The 20,280-nt window shown below is 38.2% G+C and overlaps 1 protein-coding gene across 4 annotated transcripts in view; it reads left to right on the top strand.

Annotated features, from left to right (window-relative positions):
* The window catches only part of ARHGEF28 (Rho guanine nucleotide exchange factor 28), a 309,233-nt gene that overhangs the window by 275,779 nt on the left and 13,174 nt on the right, over positions 1-20,280 (top strand). For all 4 annotated transcript variants that reach the window (XM_036886062.2, XM_036886063.2, XM_057494358.1 and 1 more), the window contains 4 exons: positions 35-73; positions 166-213; positions 4,259-4,744; positions 5,835-6,135. In XM_036886062.2, the coding sequence (XP_036741957.2) occupies positions 35-73; positions 166-213; positions 4,259-4,744; positions 5,835-6,135 (874 nt within the window). The remainder of the gene's footprint in view (positions 1-34; positions 74-165; positions 214-4,258; positions 4,745-5,834; positions 6,136-20,280) is intronic.

Genomic DNA, 20,280 nt, shown 5'->3' with positions numbered 1-20,280 from the left:
TTTATTCATTTTCTTATGTTTTTATGTATTTTAGGTGGAATATAGAAGTTTTCCAGGTTCTTCACAGTCAGAGGTGAGCTATGCATACCTTAAATATATCACCATCTTCTATTTGTGGGTAATGAATGTTATTTCAAGAATTTAATTTATAATCTTATTTTTCAGATTATACAAGCGATACAGAATTTAACCCGTCTCCTATATAGCCTTCAGGTAACTATGCTCCTCTAATCTTTAACCTTGTAAATGTTTCTATTAAATGCAATTCATTGTATTTGATGATTCCCAGACTTTAAAAATTAGAACATTTGGGAGGTAGTGAATGATCTTAAAAGAACGCTACCCCCCCAAGTGTTGAACTCGATGTGTTGAACTTCACCTGGTTTTGTAATCACGAGGCAACACCACTACTAAATTTTATACCCTCCTTCTCTGAAACCATAAAACAGTTCATATCTTTAAAAAAATATTGATGAATATGATCTGGCTTGAAGTTTACAGTGAAACTCTTAGGTGAGTGTAGCATGACTTCACATTTTCTGGTGAAAACTTAAATTCACACCTGAAGTTTTTTCACTTCCACATGTGGCCTTAGGCCTTTGGAGCCCTTAAATAAGTCTTGAGCACCTTCATTGTTTTCTTTGTTCATCTACCCAACATTTATTGAGTGCCCTCTCTGTGCCAAGCACTCTGCTGACGGCTGAGCACACAAAGGCAGATGGACCAGAAATCCTACCGTCGAATGGCTCGCTGTCTTTCAGGAAAAGATAGGCATAAAAATCATGCTTGCATTTAGGATTATAGGGTTGGATGAACCCTTAGGTCATGCACAAGAAAGGATGAATGTCTTCAATTGCTTAATTCATGGATTAAAATGTATTTTAAAATGATACAAAAACAATGTAGACAAATTTGAAGAAAAATTTGAGGTTACAAGTAAATAAAAAGAAGTGATTCTACAGAGAGAATTACTGTTGTCATGTTGGTGCATATACCTCCAGTGTTTTAGAATCATTTAATATATCCTTTTCTGCAACGTGTACCTTTCTATGTCATCAGCTATTATTCTATAGCACAATTTTTGTTGGTTGTATAATATTCATGTCTATGGAATTTATCCAATTCCTCATAGTTGCACTTTTGTATCGACAAATTTGGTAGATAGCCTTGTACACTAACCTCTTTGAACATAGCTCAGTGTTTCCTTGGGATAAATTGCTAGAATCATTTTTTTAGGTTTCGAGTAGAAATTGCAAAAATCAATTAGCATTCCTCTCTTTCTCCTCAGTTTGAAAATGGGTCAAGGTATCTGATTATCTGAATTTCCATTTTTCTGATTACTGTTGAGTCTAAACTTTACTCCTCCCATTGAATTATTATTAGCCATTCATACTTCATATCGAATATCTGTTGAATAGTAAAAGAAAATAAATTTAAGTCTGACTTTGTTTTCTTCTGAAAAAAATACAGTCATGCTATATTTGATATTTTATTTATAATTCAACTGCATCAACTTCTTTCTCTTATGTACTATTAAGCATCTGCCTATTCTTGCTCTAGTACCAGTATTTTTATTAAAGTTGTGCATTACATTTGAGTCAATGATAGCACTAGTCTCCTCTTACTACTTTTATATGCATATCTATGTCTTCTTTCATAAGAGCTTTTGAATTACTCTGACAAGTTTCTTACCCTCCTACCAAGACTGTTAAGTTAAAATATCACTTATGAATTAAATTGGAGAGAATTGTCACTTTTGCAATAATTAGTCCTCTTGTCTGAGAGCATGTTGTTAGTCATTTCTTATTTTATTTTAGATAAATATTTTTTTGTTCTTATAGTTGTTTAGTTGATTCCAGGTGGAAAGTAAAAATTTGAAAATAATGGTATGATGGCTCTTCTGAAATAATTATATAAACATGCTTTTCTTGGCTTACTGTTTTGACTAGAACTTCTGACAATGTATTAAAGAATAGTGGTAATAGTAAGCATCCTTATCTTGCTCAAGGCTTAGAGGGGAATACCTTTAGTGTCTTACATTAGATAATACTGGCCTAGTATTGATGTTTTTAAAGATTGAATTGCCATGTAAAACAGATATTCTTTATTTTAAACATTAAGTGAGAAGCAATATAGGTTGATAATGGTTTATGAACTTTGGGGAGAGTAAAGCATTGAGTATCCCAGCTTGTATTGTCTGATGAAAACACTCACAAGATCATATCTCTTCTTTTCAACCTTGAATGCAGTCCTAAGTGGATTCAAGGGTCAGAAAAGCTGACCTAAATGACCCAGTTTTTTGCTTCACACTAGATTGAAGCAACATGGGAAATATCAAGTCTATAGTGGGTTCTTTTTACCAAAGCTTTTGAGCTGGTCTGCGGATATGGGCTCTGAAGGATTTCTTTTTATGGCACAGTTATCTCTTTTGAAGCCGAATCCCTTATGCATGATTGAAGTTTTTACATGAACATTTTTGAATCAGATGAAAATGAAATTTGGTCCCTGTATTCGGAGAGCAGAATTAGAGATGAGACATAAAAAGTTCAAAAAGGAAAGGACACAGAGTCATTCAGTGAAGAAAAGAGAGTGAATTGGGAATTTCTCTAAACTTGAAAAGGAAGGGCTATTTTCTGTCCTAAATATAAATTCTAAATATAAATGAATATCCAGTCCTCAAATTCTACCTCTGTGCTAGAGACCTCTGTACTAGAGAACAGTCTCATTTCAAGTGTTAAGTAGAAATGAAGAATACTTCATGGTTGTGCTTAATTAGTCCAGTGTGACCCTTTCATGAGAGTTGTCATTGTCTGTGGTAGTTTCTGCATATAAAATATTAGATTTTTATTTGTTTTGACATAGTGATGCCCTTAGGATTTGTCAGAATTAAGTGATGATGTAATCTACAATTTGCTGTAGCCAAGTCAGCAGAGTCCTGAATGGTTTATTATTCACTAATTATTTCATATTTAAAGAGCAAAGTAATTAGTACCTAGTCTCAATGATAATCATTGTTCTCTTAATAATTTCTAAAAGACAATCAAATATTCCTGTGAATTTGAAATTTAAAAAATTTTCAAATTTAAGAACAATTTTTATTTCAAAAGTTCCTAATGAATACATTTTTTTAGTCTTATTCCAAGACAAGGACCCATTTAAAATATATCTTAGTTCTTTGATCTTCGTAAGTCTCAGAAACTGCTAATCTAACAAAGAACTAATGGTCAAATCCCCATCTTCCCAGCATCTACTGTGTGGACAGTTTTTAAAGTTCTTAGGAAAGAAAAATCTGAATTTATCCCTAGGAGAGTAATAATTTTTCACAATGAGTCAAAACATACACACATACCCAGTATGTAGCCATTTTCAGTTTGTCCCTTCTATGCTTCTTTGTGCTTTAAATGAGAATTTTTAAAATTAAAAGCTTCCAAGGGCATTCACAGAAAATTTTGTCATTTTTGGAATCCTTCCAAATCTTCACAATTATTTCCTGTGATGCTACCAAACTTTTCACAGGCAGATACCATAACTCAAAATGTTTTTTTAATTTGGCTGGTAATGTCCTCTGAGCGTGAGAGTATCTGTGTTCCCTTAACCATCCAGCCTCCTGTTAGCAATCTATTGAACAAATGAATTCAGCTTAAGTGTTTTTTGCATGACCTTCCTGCTATAAAACAAAGAAATAATAGTAACAAGAGTAGCTTTACCACCTATGTATCTCCTAAATATGTTATTAACTGCTATTATATTCTTGGACATTATATTATAAAATGATTATTTACCAAAAGTTTCTAAGTGATTTAGTTTTATCTCCTTTAATGTAGCTTAAGTAATTTCCTATTTGGAACTCAAAGGATACTACCACGTTTACATAGATCCTTCAATTCTCATGAACTATCGACTGAAGAGACCCCAGAAAGAGAATGACACAGCATAGGAATCAGTCTTACAAATTTATGAAGACTTGCTTAAATACTATCCAGCAACCAACAATGAACCACAACTCGAAAGAGGGCCTGAATAAATGCTTTTGTGTTTTATTTCTTTGGTATATAAATTCCCAAGCCCTTCTGGCCAGGAAATGTGGATAAGCCTATTTATTCGAGGTGGCAAGTTTAGTCTTTGGAGGTAACTTTAAAAAGGGCAGAGATATTAAGAGAAAGTAATTTGGTCATGCTTTTTGGGTTTAGAGGTAGTTCCAAGCCAAAGCACAATCACGTGGAAGCCTTGATGTTTCTCCCCTCTTCTGCTCTTGTAGGCCGCCTTGACCATTCAGGATAGCCACATTGAGATCCACAAGCTGCTCCTCCGGCAGCAGGAGAGCCTGCCCCCGCTCCCCTCCTTCCGAGGCAGCCCTTTTCGGGACCAGGAGAGGTGCCGCAACCTGGACAAGCGGCGGGAGGAGCTGGCCAACATCCACAAGCTCCAGCACCAGTTCCAGCAGGACCAGCGGCGCTGGCACCGCAGGTGCGACCAGCTGCAGCGGGAGCAGGAGGACAAGGCGAGCGGGCTGCAGGAGCGAGAGAGCGCGTGCCAGTCGCAGGAGGAGATGCTGCTGAGGAGGCGTGGGAAGCTGGCCCAGCAGCTCCAGGAGTACCAGCAGAACCTGGAGCGGCTGAGGGAGGGCCAGCGCCTGGTGGAGAGGCAGAGGGAGAGGATGCTGGCCCAGCAGAGCCTGCTGTGCGGCCGGAAACACAGCCGGCAGAGTAGCCTTCCGGCGGCGTTTCCTCCAGGAAGCACAGAGGTACGGGGCTTCCGGGCTCGCAGACGCAGCATGTAAGGCAGCGCCTTAAGTACAGGTTCAGTCATGGTCAGGACGTGGACCAGAAGTTTGTCCTTTCGCCGCTCGTGTAAGAGCCCACAAGAGGTGTTCCATATGTAGCAGAAGCTGGGAAACTTCACGGACAACGCATATGCACCTTGACTTGAAATTTGAAAGACCCAAGTCTTATTAGATTGTAGGCACATTGTATTGTGAAACAACCTTACCCAAGGGAAGAAACAGGATTGAGTTGTCTCAATAAGGCGAGGTTTTTCCTGGAGGCACACGCCAGGAGCAATGCTGGCTTTCCTGTAAAGGACCCTCTTTAATGATGCAGTATTCAGAGTTCTGTATAGATATGCTTTTAGTTGGCCAAGTAGCTAATAATGTGCATTATAGGTACTAAATTTAGCAAGTACAGTACTACTGTTATTCCAGGATTCTTTTTTTGGTAAATTTGACATAGTACATTCAAAACCTATTTCACTAACAATAGGTAACAGGAGTATACTAATTAATGACTGGGCAGGATGAAACCTTCCCAAAGAATCTGTGCTCCATTTGCACCCTCTCTAACCACGCTAGACAAATTCCGTTTGTCCCGGGAGCTTACTTTTCTGGTCTATGTGCACGTATGTACTTTTTATTGATAGTGTATAAAGGTATAAGCATTGATAAACTTATAAGAGAGATCAATGTTGCATCTGATTTTCCTTTCAAGTCGGCTAAATTATATATGTTGCAAATACCTCATGTATAAATTAACCTATTTTTCACTTTATTTAGTAAAAATGAAAGTGCTGCTCTCAAAGTGGAAACTTTAGTTTTAATGGAGAAAGCACTACTGCTTGGCTTCGTTTGTTTTTTCCTAAAATATGCTGTGCCTAGCAAATTGAGGTTTTAAGTCCTAGCACATTAAGAGAGGATGAGAGGGAGGGGTCAAGGGTAATGTTCTTTTTGACTTCCCTCTTATTAAAATTTAATGGCTAAATTCTATTTGGAATAAATACTTTATGAAACATGCAAATTGCTAGAGGAATAATTGTGTATTTTTCTCTATTTTCTTACACAGGTAATGGAACTTAACCGATCTGAGAGTTTATGTCGTGAAAATTCATTCTTCATCAATGAAGCTTTAGTACAGATGTCACTTAACACTTTCACCAGACCGACTCCATCAGGTATCCATGAGGATGCTGCTTACCCCCCAAGGCTATCTAATTCTGATTCAGGAAGGACTGGTGAAAATCAAGCCGACCTCAAGATGAACGTTTCTCAGTCCTGGGATGTCAACCATGAACTGTGGGCAGCCGCTGGGTCCTGTCATCAGGTACCCCCTCTCCATCAAAGCAACAAGGAGTCTTGTAAAAATGGTAATTAATACTTTAAACGTCATCTGTGTAGTCTCAACAAGAAGCAGTTTCTCTGAATGGTTGGCTCTTTAGAGCAAATCAAAGTGGGCCCTAGAATGGGAATAAATTGGTGCTGCTGAGTTGGAGTCTATGGCATAAACTTTTCTTTGTGAAAGTCTGGAGCCATCACTTGTCAGTATCTAGACCAGGCAGACGGTGTTTGGAGGGTTCAGAAGATGCCAAGATACATGACCAGATGGGGTTTTCATGTCTGGGGGTTAAATATTAAATTTCCTCAAAAGTGGGACAACTTGATATTTATTCCTCACTGTGGGACCCAACCACATACTGATACACATACTCCCTGCCTCTTAGAAATAAAGATATGGACAGGGTTTGTGGCAGGACTTTATTGTCTATCAGGGCAATTTTCTGCAACATTAGTGAAGTTTTCTGTACTGCTATTAAATACCCAAAAATGAAACTGTTAACATCATTTGTCATTGTAAAAAAAAAAGGTGTCGTATCTCCATAAGTACCTCGTAATAACACAATTTGCTAATCCCATTAAAGCATTTGCCAAATATAAATGAAAGGCAGCTCGAGTTACGAACTCCACATGAATCCAAGTGATTTAAATCTTTGTCTATTATAAATTGTTTTCTGTGGGATATGAGGTAGAGAATGAGAAGAACTTGAAACCTCTCCACCGAAAAACAGATGGCATGCAATAGAATAAACAAATGGCTGGCCACATGGATGTGAAATAAATCACCCACAGCAAAATGTTTCAGAAACATAAAATAAGCCATAGTAAAGAGATCTTCAGTACTGGACACAGATTTGTTTCCATGCTTAATATATATTCTTAGTTTGTCAGGATAATTTTTCAGCAATGAAAAAAATATAAAGGCATTTAGCTTCTCCAAATTAGAGAGGAATAATTCTGACACTGCCTGAAGGTTGATTTATTACTAATCCAAAAGCTGTTGATTCTCAGGAGTGGATAATGCTCTACATTATTTAGTCACTGATATAACATTCTTACTCCTTGTCAGCATATAGGAGAGAATGAGGTAGTTCTTTAAAGCAACATTTCAAATACTCTTCAAATACAACAGGCAAAAAATACACTTGGATAATTTACTGGGATTTAAAAAATAGGCAGCATTTAGGAAACAACTCCTTTAATGTATTATCTTGTAACTTTAGCACTACGGAGACCACACTGCATAATGTGTTTTCTGTGTACATGGTGCTGTGTTGTGCTGATTCATTAAGTCGCTGTTTACAGTGCTTTATATGTTCTTGTCAGTGTGGTTTTGCATACGCGCTTTGGTATAACTCAAAAACTCAGTTTGAGTTAAACCACATTCAGCTTTTGTTTAAAATAAGTATGTCTCCCTTTCTGTATATCTCTCATCTTTTTCCGTTGACTTGTGCTTCAAAGTAGAAAGCTTTTAAACATTTGGCAGCGCACTTGCAGGAGATAGAAAATGTGCTAAGGAAATAAACAGTGATTATACACAAAACCCGTCTCTCCACATGTAAGGAATTAAGTGTAGCCAAGGGAAATGCAGAGAAAATGTACTTATGGCTCAAATACTGTGTCCAGTGTAGGCCAAGGACACCCAGGACATGGACAGAAGAGAGGAAAATCACCTTTGGCCTAAATCTCTCAGGAACATCCTGGTGTGTGTAAGGAGGGGTTAGATCAGAAATGCCGCATGTGCTGTTCAGCACCGGAGTTTTGCAACTAGTCAAAAACCCTATTTTTGTTTGTTTACTTAAATGAGATATGCAGTTTCTGGAGGAGGGAAAGGGAGATGATAAGGAAGTGGAATGAAAACTGGGTATATATTCTTAAGAGGGTTGTCAGGGCCAGATCAAGGTGTTCCAAGCACTCTGGAGCTTCCACGGCTCTTCCAGTTGAGAGCAGCACAGCCAGCCGCTGAGGGTCCCTGCTAGACTCTGCTCTCCGCGTGTACTCTGGGCGGCGCAGGGCTGGAGGAAGCAGGCCCAGCGCCTGCTGGTGGAGAGGGAATAAGTCTTTGAGCTGGAATCAGGACGCACGCCGCGAGCGTCCCCTGAGGTCACCGCTGGCTGCTGGCTCTTTGGGCTAGTGGTCGTCAGTGACTCCTAATGTGGACCCACAGCTCACAATATTCTGGCTAACAAAATTTGCCTGTAATGTTCTTGGCTGGTGTTTTGGTTAAGTACCTTGAACAGTTTGATTAATGCTGTGCCACAGATTTCATCCTTGGACTCTGAGGTCAGCTGTTTTCAGTCAGCTCCTTAAAGAACAGTCTGCTCTCTTGTCTGGTCTAGTACCATGTGCAGATGACCAGCTCAGAAACTTTGAATTTCCGGCACAGTAAGCCCTATGGGAATAATTGTGTGTAAATAAAGTTCTTGAATGTGTTTAGCTGTCACCCAGATTGGAATTCACATTGGTTGGTTCAGTCTGACTTCACCATTTTATTGTGCCCTGTGTGTTCTGGGTGTGACTGGTTTTTTAATTGCTCTTCCATCACAGCTGCCGCCAGTTACCAAGTTACAAGCACCACACTAAGGTTTCACATGGAAAAACCCATTTAACACAACCATCCGCTGAGATGGTTCTGTTACTGTCTCTGGCTGGCAGAGCACACAGATGTAGCGAGAGGCTCAGTGACTCATCCAGGGTCACACAGCTTAGTACGGGCAGAGCCAGAGATGTAACTCTGAAAGGAAGTTCCGGGAGTTAGGGAGACTGGCTCTGGAGCCCATGCTCTTAGCCATTGTACTATCAATTGTTAGTTACTAGAAAGCTGTTTTGCATTGTACTTTTTAAAGAAGTTGTAGTAGAAATATAATAAATCTTGTTGGAATGCCTAGCAGGATGTTCATAGCTCAGGGCCAAAATTGTTGTTTTCTTCCCCTCCCTACCTCTTTAATATTACCATTTGGAAAATATTTCTACATCTTTTTGGATTATGGTGGTCAATGCTTGCATGGGTTCTGAACATCTCAGGTATCTTAAATACACTTTATCTTCACTTTTTTCCCATAAGACACATTTTCTTAAGGATAATTTGTTTCTCTAATGTTGCGCAATAATAGCCCCTCTTATTTGTAAACATTTTTTAAAGGTAGCACTTTAAAGAACTTTATTCTCTGATTTTGGAAGTTGTTTCCTGAACAAAATTCTTGGTTGTTTGCACATTAAATTCAAATCTATATTTGACTTTATTTATAGTGGAAGAGATGGTTGGTTTAAAAACTTAATCTGCACTCTTCTGAGGGATACTAGCTAAGACTACAGAAAGTTTGTATTTCTTTAAGCAATACAGTCCTTGTAGGACAATTGCTATGTAATTGGCCCCATGACATGCTCAACAATATTAGTACTCTTAAAAGCAAAACACACACCTTACTCTTGTGGCTTGTTTTCCTCCGAACTTTAGAGTTCCAGAACTGTTTATTCAGTGCATCTATTCGTTTATGATATTTGCCTTTGTCATTAATCAACAGAGAAAACAATGAAAATTAGTCTGAAATCTTCTTACTCTCCTTTTCCAGTTACTGTTTTTTATATTTTTACCTGGCCCTCAATATTTGCAGGTCACCTAAGAAGCTCCTCTTCACTGTTGTTAAAACATTATGGTTTTGCCACACATGTGATAAAATTTAAATCAAGAGCCAAATTTTATGCTTTAGTCATGTAGATATTGGAAAAAGATTAACTTTATTAAGTTTGGATTCCAAAAGGTTGTTTCTCTTTACTACGCATTAGAATTTGTTGCCCATCAAAATATTTTCACGACTCAAAGCATTGTATTCAGAATATTTCATCTTGGCAATGTTTTTTTTAAAAAATAGAGACAGCTGTGTTAAGCTTTCAAGGACATGTTTTTTACATATGGAAAGAAATAGAAAATTTCCAAATAAAAAGCTACACTGTAGCTAGTATTTAAAAGTCTTTAAGAAGTGAGTATACAATAACTTCTGTTTTCAAAATATTCCATCATTCAGAAATGGGCCCCTTATTTGTATAATCTTTGTGGAAAGAAGCTTTGCCAGAGACCTTCAGGCAATTTCCCATAAAACTGAAACTGGCATGAGATGCTATAAACTTCAGTGACAAAGGTGTATTTGAAAAAGGGATGCATTAGTTTGCTAGGGCTGTCATAATAAGGTACCACAGACTACGTGGCTTAAACAATGGAAATTTATTTCCTCACAAATAAATTTGGAAGATCATCACAAATGATGTGAAGGCAGAATCAAGGTGTTGGCAGGATTTGCTCTTCTGAGGGCCTTTCTCCTTGGCGTTTATTGGGGCCATCTTCTCCCTCTGTCCTCACATGGTCTTCCCTTGTGCACGTCTGTGTCCTAATCTCTTATAAAGACAATTGTCATATTGTGTTAGGGCCTGCCCTAAAAACCTCACTTAATTACCTCTTTGAAGACTATCTCCAAATACATTTTGAAGTAGCGGAGTGAGTGGGGAGGGTAACTTTTTTTTGGGAGGAGGGGACACAATTCAGCCCTTAACACAAGATAAAATGATTATTTTTCTCATTGTAATATTTTTAGGTATCATGAGGCTTTAATTTTTTTTTTCTGTACCAAAGTTGAATTATAATTACATCATGAGCTTTTACTTGGTTTAGGGAAGTGAATTGAATTTTAAAAAATTATATAACAGTAAAATTGATATATATATACATATGCAGATATAGGTATCTGCTAGAAGCCTATGTAAACACACAGGAATTAGAGCAGAAAATATTGCATCTGTAAATTCATTAGACATATTTCCAAACCTAGGCCTTAATTAAGGAGTTATGGGAATTTTAAGCTCTCTGAATGGGAAGGATACTAGAAGCCTATATTTTGGGTGGCTTAAATGAAATTAAAGCTAAAGGATTGAGAACTTTGATTATGATATCAAATTTTTATCCCAGTCTATAGAAGTTTGTAGAAATCAAAATTGGGATTCATTTTGGGTAACTTTTCATCTTTCTTCTAGAATCTTGACTATCCATTGCTTTGGGTGACATAGTAAAGGAAACCATAATATTACTTGCTCTCAGTAATCGGCATCATGACAAGACTATAAAGAGCTGGTCCCAAAGGCTCAATTTTAATCTTGCTCACCAGCAAGTATAGATGATTGACTTTCGCCTTTTGCAGATTTTGTACTAGGAAAGGCAAACATGCCATTTGCTTGTAGAGCCTGGTGAGCCACAGTGTTGCCTGCCAACTTCCTGATTGCATAGTTCTCTGGGGGCAGGTTGGCTGTGTGAGCCAACTGGGCCAGGGCCATCCCGTCTTTGCACAGAAAGCCCAGTACACAGCAGGAGAGCAAAACCAGCATGTGGGTGGATTCAGAGGCAGCCAGCCAGCCATGTGGCTGCCTGTTCATCCTTGCCCTGGGATCCAGTTTGGTTTGAAAAAGCTGCTGAAATAGGGGCCCACTCTGCATGAATGATGAATGATATCAGAGGCTAGGCTTGGCCTTGGGTCATCCTTAGCTTAAAACATGAAGAAAGATATATACATACATGTACACATATACACATCTGTATAGTCTGTGGGCCATGTATTTTACCTTTCTAATACAGTGTGGCTTTATTCTCAAAGTAATTAAGGGTTGGGTTTGGAAGGGAAGACTTTAACCATTTATGAACCAAACATACCTAAAGGATAAGGCATGCTCTGCCAGTCTCAGGGACTCATGGGACAGTGATCCCAAACTGCAAAGGGAGCATCACCCCTTCCACAAATCAGAATCTGGGGACTATCTCCTACCTCGCCCCTATATCCAGCCAACCGTGGAGATTCCATTCTTAGGGCTTGCTTAAAATGTGGAGCGTTCAGCCTAGGACTGTTGTTTTATGTTTGTCTAAGAAGGAGATGACCAGCTGGTGCAGTGGGTGGCAGCTCTTCCTTAAAGGACAATCTAGTGAAGATTTTCAGTCTATCAGGTCTTTGTTGCAGAGAATCAGCTCTGCCATCGTAGCTTGAACTCAAGCACAGACAATGCATAAAGAATGAAATTAGTTGTGTCCAGTAAAACTTTATTTATAAAAGCAAGTGGTCTTGTTTTTTTCTCCACTTAAATGAGGAGGTTATACTCCTCCTGGTTTGGAAATATCATCCAATTCATGCAATTTGGTTGAGTTAATAGTGTAATATTATACAGCACTTCATGGTATTCAAAACCTCATGTGAATTCATTTGTCCCTACAAAGTCTTGTGAGATGATGGTTACTGTCTCTGTTTTTCAAATAAGGCAACTTTTCTCTTTCATTTTTTATTCAGTCTCTGTGAAAAGAGGAATGTAGAAGAATGGAGTTGAATGTACTACATTGACTTTAGGCCAATAGCTTAAAACTTAGAGAGAATTTTCCCCCCACCTCCAGCTCCCATAATCCTGGATGGTGTTATGGAGGGGCCACCCTCTAACTCTGAGGCTAATGAGGAGTAAGACACCATGGGTGGGATTGGTTGCTAGAACCATGGATACTGTATCTGGGGTTGCTAGAACCATGGATACTGTATCTGGCTGTGCACCACGGTTCCTGGGAGAATGCAATGAAGTATGAATTCCTCTGTTCAGAGATTCTGCTTTGGTAGGGCTTGGCTGGAGCCTGCAAATCTGTGTGTTCTCCTTAGGTGACTCCTAAGCAACCAGTCCATCATCTATCCTTGCATCAACCTGGGCTGCTGGACTTAATGTTAGAGAATCTCCTTTCAAACGCTAACTTGGGCTCCTATGGCTGCAGCATAGTCCCTAAGTCTTAATTCCCCATCTAAACAACAGGGAAGGAAATGCAAACAGAACAACAACAACAAAACCCTAGCATGTCCTGGTATTCAGAAAACATCGGCTTCCTTCCTACCTTCTGAAAATAATTCATTCTAATTGTGACTCAGGGGTAGCCTGCTGATAAAAATGACATTTCCTAAATGTCTGTAGGGAGCCGAGAGTTTAAAATATGATTAAAAAGCAACAACTGTAAACTGGGGGATTTTTTTTACTAAGAATGGAAATACATTAGAATGGAAAGGGTAACTACCTTTCTGTGTTGGTCTAAGAGGAAGCATTTGCTGGTACATGGCCAGAGTTGCCCAGGAAGCACAGCCTTCAGCTGCTCCCCTTTGTTCCTCTCTATAGAGGAAGAAGTTACATCAGTCAACCATGTTTTCAGAACCAAACATAAGAAATATTCTGGTGACAAAACTGAATGTTTCAGTTTGGGATGTAGAGTTGCCATAGCTACAGAACATCCTGGCCTCACTGGTAGCATTATGTAAATGTTTGCATTATTATCAATATATCCCCAGGAAAAGATCTCCTCCTCATACTTGGGTTCCCTGAGTAGGCTTTCCTATTAGAAAGAAAATGAGAACAGCCAGCAGGAATATTTTGCCTTATGCCATTTCTCACTTTAAAGATTGTGTTTTGGCTCATGACCTTAATTTCCCTTTGAGTTTGGTTAGCCTGAATCAATTATTAATCCTGAATAATCTGATAAAAACCAAGGTTCAGAATCACTAGGAAGCACCTCTTCAGCACTTATCATAATTTTAATTAATTACATGTGTAATAATTGATGTAATGTGTGTCTGCCCCATTATAGAATAAGCTTTATCGGGGTGGGGAACTACACGTGTCTTCTTTGTTAAATTGCTCTATCACAGGCAGCAAGCAGTGTGTTTGGCATATAATGAACATCTGATAAATATTTATGACATAAATGAAGGAGTCAAGGTCCACACTCTTTAACAGAAATGAAAGCAACTGTGCACTTGAGCCACACAGTATGACTCTACTGAGGTTAAAAAAAGATAGCAGAGCTATGGGTGCAATGGTGGTTAATTCAGGCAAGCTAAACCAGTGCCTCAGGCTAGCTAACTAGATAGAGTGCAATTCAAAACTTGTAAGATGGCTGTTTGTTCCATGACATTCCTAAAATGTCAGGGCAAGATTGCTTGCCTTCGATACTTAACTGGATCTTGGGTAACAGACTTTAACAATTACCAACTTTTCTTCTCATTAATTTGAAATAAATTTGTTTACTGATGTACAGTCCTATTTACCAGTTTGGTATAGGTATTCTTTGTACAGCTCTAGAAAGCATCATTTTATGTGAGCTATTTTTCCATTGAGAACATTCTGCGTATAGCCCCATATGGCTATGTGTAGCAAATGAAAACTTAAAAAGTTAAAATGTGTTTTCCATAACATGCTTTAACTTATTCTAAACAGGTAGAAATGGATCCATCACTGTTATTTTAGGAAGATGGCAAATAATTTAGTAATTAGTTGTTATATCAATAATGCTTCATCAACCTATCTGTTCACTGAGGTCATTTTTTAACCATAAAGTAGCTCAAACACCAGTAAATTTAAACATGAGCAGCTAGCTCAACTTCAGTGAAACACTTTCTTAAGCCACTTTTCTTCTTCTAAATCCTGTTTTTACCAGTTCTGTATATCTCCCCAAGCAAAATAATTAGTATTTATTTAGTTAAATACACTTTCAGAATATGAACCAATTTCTGTGGGACAGCCTTCAAAACATTGCCCGAAAGGTCACATTTATTATAGCAATCTTAAAGTTAAGTGTGGTGGCATCTTAAGAAATATATCTCTTTGTTTTGTCCTAGACTAATGGACTGAGAGGCACCTATGTGTTCTCAGCTGGTGAATTCCCAGACACAGCTGGCTGAGGGGGAGAAGTCTTGTCCTGTTGTTCTGCTCAGACTTTGAGCCAGATAATAAATAAGCCTGGGCCTGAGTTTTGATCTATGGAGATGTTAATTTGCCATGATAAATCACTGTTGAGTTTCATTGGATAAGGGGCCAAAGTACCCATTCTCTTTCTGGATGAGATATTAATTCAATTTAATTTGAAATGTTAATGCTTGGTTTGAAGATTTACCTAAGGAAAAATTCGGCCTTACAAAGGTTCCAGTTACGCAGGATAGACTTGGAGCATTTAACTGAACAATTTCACAGTAAGGCTGTGCAAAATTCAGTTATTTTCATGGTGACTCTTTTCCATAGCTCTGTTTGTGCAAATTTCATTACACTACAGCCTTTTCTTCTTGCAACATAACATGATGTATGTTTGGATTAAATATAGAATATTTGGATCATCCACCAGAAATACAGGACACTCTGTGAATTGAGGCCATTTTGTAAGGAATGGTGCTATAAGGCTTTGGAAGACACATTTACAAGCAAAACATTGGCAGAGTTTTAATTTTATTTAATGACCTGCTTCCTACTAGTAATCTTGGCACTCTCTGCAGCGATTTGCAATCAATTAATCATACAGAATGTTGTAACACTGCAATAAGGACATTGGTCTCTAAGAGTCTCATAAATTGACCAGCAACAGAAACCAGGAATTGCATGCTCAGAGACCTCTTCATGTGAAACCCCAAACGAGGAGGCATTTTTAAAGTTCTTTTTTCTAACGTTCTTGGAAAGCCTCAGTACTTTCTTGCAGATTCTGAGTTTTGAAGTTTCCATTTCTCAAGAATGGTATAGTCCTTTACTGAGCTATCAGTAGTATAGAAGGCTCTGTTAACTTTGGTTTAGGCACTGGTCATTTAAATGAGGGAATTCTTAATCCTTCTGGATTACTGAAAGAGACTTTGTTTCCCCTGAATTCAGGGCAGTCACATTCAACTGCAGTAGGCCACATTTTTGGAAGTCTTAGTAGGAGTGATTCAGGAAGGAAACATGTTTCCATCCTGGGCTTACACTGACATTTGCTAGAGGCAGTTGGCAGAAGATTCGTGGTGTGATATTAGAAGTTAAGGAGACTTCACATGCTTGGCTTTGCCAGAAGCTTCTGGAATCTGTATGTTTAGGATGTTAGGTTTGTATTCTTGTCATTTCAGATGTACTGTTGCATCTGAACTGTAGCTATGCTGGATTTTTTCTCTTAGTATAGTATATAAGGAGCTATTAAATATTCTTAAAATTAATCCTAAATTCTTGGAGATTATATATATATGTATATATGTATATATGTGTGTGTGTGTGTGTGTGTATATATATATTGTGCAGTCTTCCATATGGTTCTGTTTTGGGGTGTTCTTTTAATAACAATATGGAAGCTTAATGTATATTCCATGTGATTAAAACCAAACCCTTTTTAAAAAACTAAAACCTTTCAAAGCTGTATTACTTCCAATGAGTTGGTTAAACTTCTGACTCTTGATGAATTTATTCCTACCAAAGTTGTACTATTTTTGATATTTGTTAGATTATCCAGATTGGCATATAGCTTATACACAAGTAGAGCTCATCTTTTATTTTTAGATGCTTGCTGCTTCTGTTTAGCATGAGCTCTAAAATAAAAGTTTTATTTCACAAAGTTTTGCATATGCAAACTACTTTTCATTGGCACATGGACTGGAGGGAGAAAACCCGGTGAACATGTCAGCCAAAATGTGATGGTCTGTTAGCGTGTAGTAATGAGGCCTATTTTGCATTCAGGCTCCACTGTGAGAAAATGCACACTGATGTCTCCCTGGGGATCCTGGACTGGATGTGACATGCCCCTTGAAAGGAAAATGCAATAATACCACAAGGGGGTGGGGGTGGGGCAGCACATATTTAGCTTTCTCTGTAGGTACTCAACTACCTACATCGATTACCAAATTTTAAAAATTATTTTATGCTGAACAAGCAGAAAGAGGTAAAGCATTATGACAGATTGGATACTAACTTTGTCTTTTAGCATCCCTTTGCTCTGAGAGGCCTTAATGAAGATGGGGTGGTGGGGGCAGGGAAGCCTGCCTCTGAACTGTGTGAGCCTGAGAACAAAGTACTGGGAAAAACCACAGAAAAATCATCCTACTCAAAGAAGTTATTATTGCTCCTGGTAAGAATGCAGAAGGATTTTTGCAAATGATGGTGTCAGTAAATTGAAGTATTCCCTCTTTAAAGATTCAGATTCACACACCCACCAATGCACCCACATAGAGACACAATGCATTTTTATAAATCAAGGTGGGCTTAAAGGTAAAATAATTATACTAACAAATGTATAGTCCTGTTGATGGCTGTTGGTGATGATTTTCAAGTTTTTAAGAGGTGATTATTTTCAGGTTTTTCAGAGAGACCATTGGCTAACTTTGAGAATGTATGGTTCAGGTAAATCCCACAAAATGTGTTTCATGAAGGCTTTGATTAAGTGACTGAACTCACACTGTCACAGAAACACCACTAGGGTCAAAACCTGCTTGACAATACCATTTTTGACCAGAATGGCCAAGACTAGACATGTTCCTATGAGGAAGAGTAGGTGCTGTGATATTTCCCTTCCCTTCAAAGGTGAGAAGATAATCTCCCACCTCCTAAACCAGGTTTCAGCAAAATAGCCAAAAAAACATACTTTCCCAAGGTAAGGAACTTTACATGAATTTATCGGTACTTCACTTTTAAGTGATGGATTTGAGTGAATGAATGGATGAGCAAATGAATGCATGAATGGATGCACCTGATTAATATTGAACAGTGGAAATGGCTGACTGGCATACGATTAAGATAGAAGGCTTGGAAATTACACCTGGGTTCATATTCCAGCTCTTTCACTTACTACCTGTATTTACTTTCTTACAATTACTTGATGTGTCTGAGTTTCCTCATCTATAAAATTGGACTTCTGGTAGTGCCTACTTTATAGGTGGTAGGAAGATCACAGAAGACAAACCTATGCCTGGAGCCTGGGAAGTACTCAGGCAAGGTAATCATCATTGCCACTGTTGTTGCATGTGCTCAGGAAGGGCTAGCACCTGGGAAGTAAGTACTCAGCAGGCATGATCATCGTCACTGTGCTCAGGAAGGGGTAAATTATTATAGGTACATTTGGTCACTTGATCCACTGGACTGCTTCCAGAATGGTTGCTCTGGTGACCTGGCTTATTATTGTCTCTTCTGGATATTGTCTAAGAGGGCACTTCTTTAAAAATGTTCCACGATTCCACTGGCTGTTATTAGGTGTTACATGATAAAAAGTTCCCATAATCAGATAATATTGGGAATGCTGGTTTCGGGACTACACAGCTTTTTTCAAAATTTATTTTTTGCACGTATATATTCAAAAGAGGTGCTTCCCAATCCTATCTAACTACAGCATCCTGTTCTCCAGCCCAGCATCTTTCAGGGTTACTATTCCTTGAGAAACATTAATATATGTGGATGTTGAAGTAAATTCATTGCCTGTGGCACAGCCTTCAAATACATTTTTTTTTCCCTTGGGAATGGTTGAATTCCAAATGATGTGTCCCAGACTGATTTACTATATAGATTGTCTTTTGTAAAGCAAATCCAGTGTGATGAATTTATGATAGAGATTTGTTTAGCCCCCAGGCCAGCATTTGGACTGTGGATAAGGGTTCAAGTCCAGTCCTCTTAGGGATTTTCTGGGTCAGCTTTCTGGGGCTTATTCAAATGTGCCATGCGCTGAAAGCTAGTCATCTCTGATGGGGTACAGGAGGTTTTGTGCCTGATCTGGCCTCTGATCTCTCAACCTCACCTTGTTTTATTCTGCCCTTTCTCAGTGGTCCAGCCATATGAAGTTCTGTCCATTAGGCAAAACGTCAGGCCCCCCTACTTTTTGTACATCTGTTTCCTTTGTTGGCAATATCCTCTCTCTTCTGCTCTTTATTCCCAACCTGGTTAACTCTTATTCAACTTTCAAGACTGAGCTCCAGGGTCACCTCCTTCAGCCCCTCTTACTCTGGGTTAGGAGCCTCTCCTGTGTGATCCTTTTATTTTCCTTTAGGCCCTCTTTATTTCCACCATATTTTGTCACTTGTTTTCCCTTTAGATTCTAAGATGTTTTATATTGAGATATAATTTACATACAGTGAAATGCTTAGATATTAACTATTCAGTCAGTTTTGTGGAAAGAATATCAAAGCACAGAATATTTCCATCACTCTAGAAAGCTCTGTTATACCCGATTGACAGAGCCCCACCCGCAGAAGCGACTAATCTGCTATCCCATAACCACAGGTACATTTTGCTTGTTCTAGAATGAAATGGAATCAGACATTATGTACCTTCTTGTGTCAGCTTTTCACTCAGTTTATGTTTGAGATGTATCCATGCTACTGTATGAATCCACAGCTAGTTCCCTTTTATTACAGAGTAATCTGGCATTGATGAAATTTTTTTCCATTTTTCTGTTGATGGATGCCTGGCTTATTTTTTGTTTTTGGCTATTATGAATAAAGCTGCTGTGAACAGTCTTATACAAGGCTTTTTGTGAATTAGGTTATCATTTCTCTTGAAGAAATACCTAGCAGAATTGCTCCTAGAGTAGGTACCTGTTTAACTTTTCTTGTTTTTTTTTATTGAAATGTAGTTTGATGTAAGATATTATATTGGTTTCAAGTGTGCAACATAGTTATTCAACAGTTATATACATAATTAAATCTCACCCCAACTAGGACAGTTACTATCTATCAATATGTTACAGAAGTATTGACTATATTCACTATGCTGTACTTTCATCCCCATGACTAATTCATATTATGAATGAGACTCTGTATGCCCTTCACCTGTTTCACCCACCCACCCGAACCCCTCCTTCATGGTAACCATCAGTCACATCTCAGTGTCTAAAGTCTATTGCTATTTTGTTCATTTTATTTTGTTTTGTTTTTACATTCCATATGTAAGTGAAATCGTATGGTATTTCTTTCTCCACTATTTATGCTATTTCCCTTATCATAATACCCTTTAAGTCTATTTATGTTGTTGCAAATGCAGAATTTCTTTTTTATGGCTAAATAATACTCCATTGTGTTATGTACCACATCTTCATCTATTGTTGGACACTTTGATTGCTTCCATATCTTGGCTATTATAAATAATGCAGTGATAAACATAGGGGTGCCTGTTTAACTTTTAAGAAACAGTTTTTCAAAATGATTGTACAGACTCTAAACATCTCAAACCCAGGAGGGTTCTGAGAGAAGATCCTATTTAACCTCATTTCTCTGGTATCTAGTCCAGTGCAGGGTACACACTAGACATGCAGTGTGTATTGAAGAATCAGTGGATAAGAAGCTCAAACCAGTTTCCATTCTGACACAGCCCCTACTAACTGACAGAAAAATGAATACTTTGTCAAAGGGCTGAAA

Source organism: Manis pentadactyla, chromosome 2, assembly GCF_030020395.1.
Source record: "Manis pentadactyla isolate mManPen7 chromosome 2, mManPen7.hap1, whole genome shotgun sequence".
NCBI classification, from domain to species: Eukaryota; Metazoa; Chordata; class Mammalia; order Pholidota; family Manidae; genus Manis; species Manis pentadactyla.
This window is presented reverse-complemented; position numbering and strand designations above follow the sequence as displayed.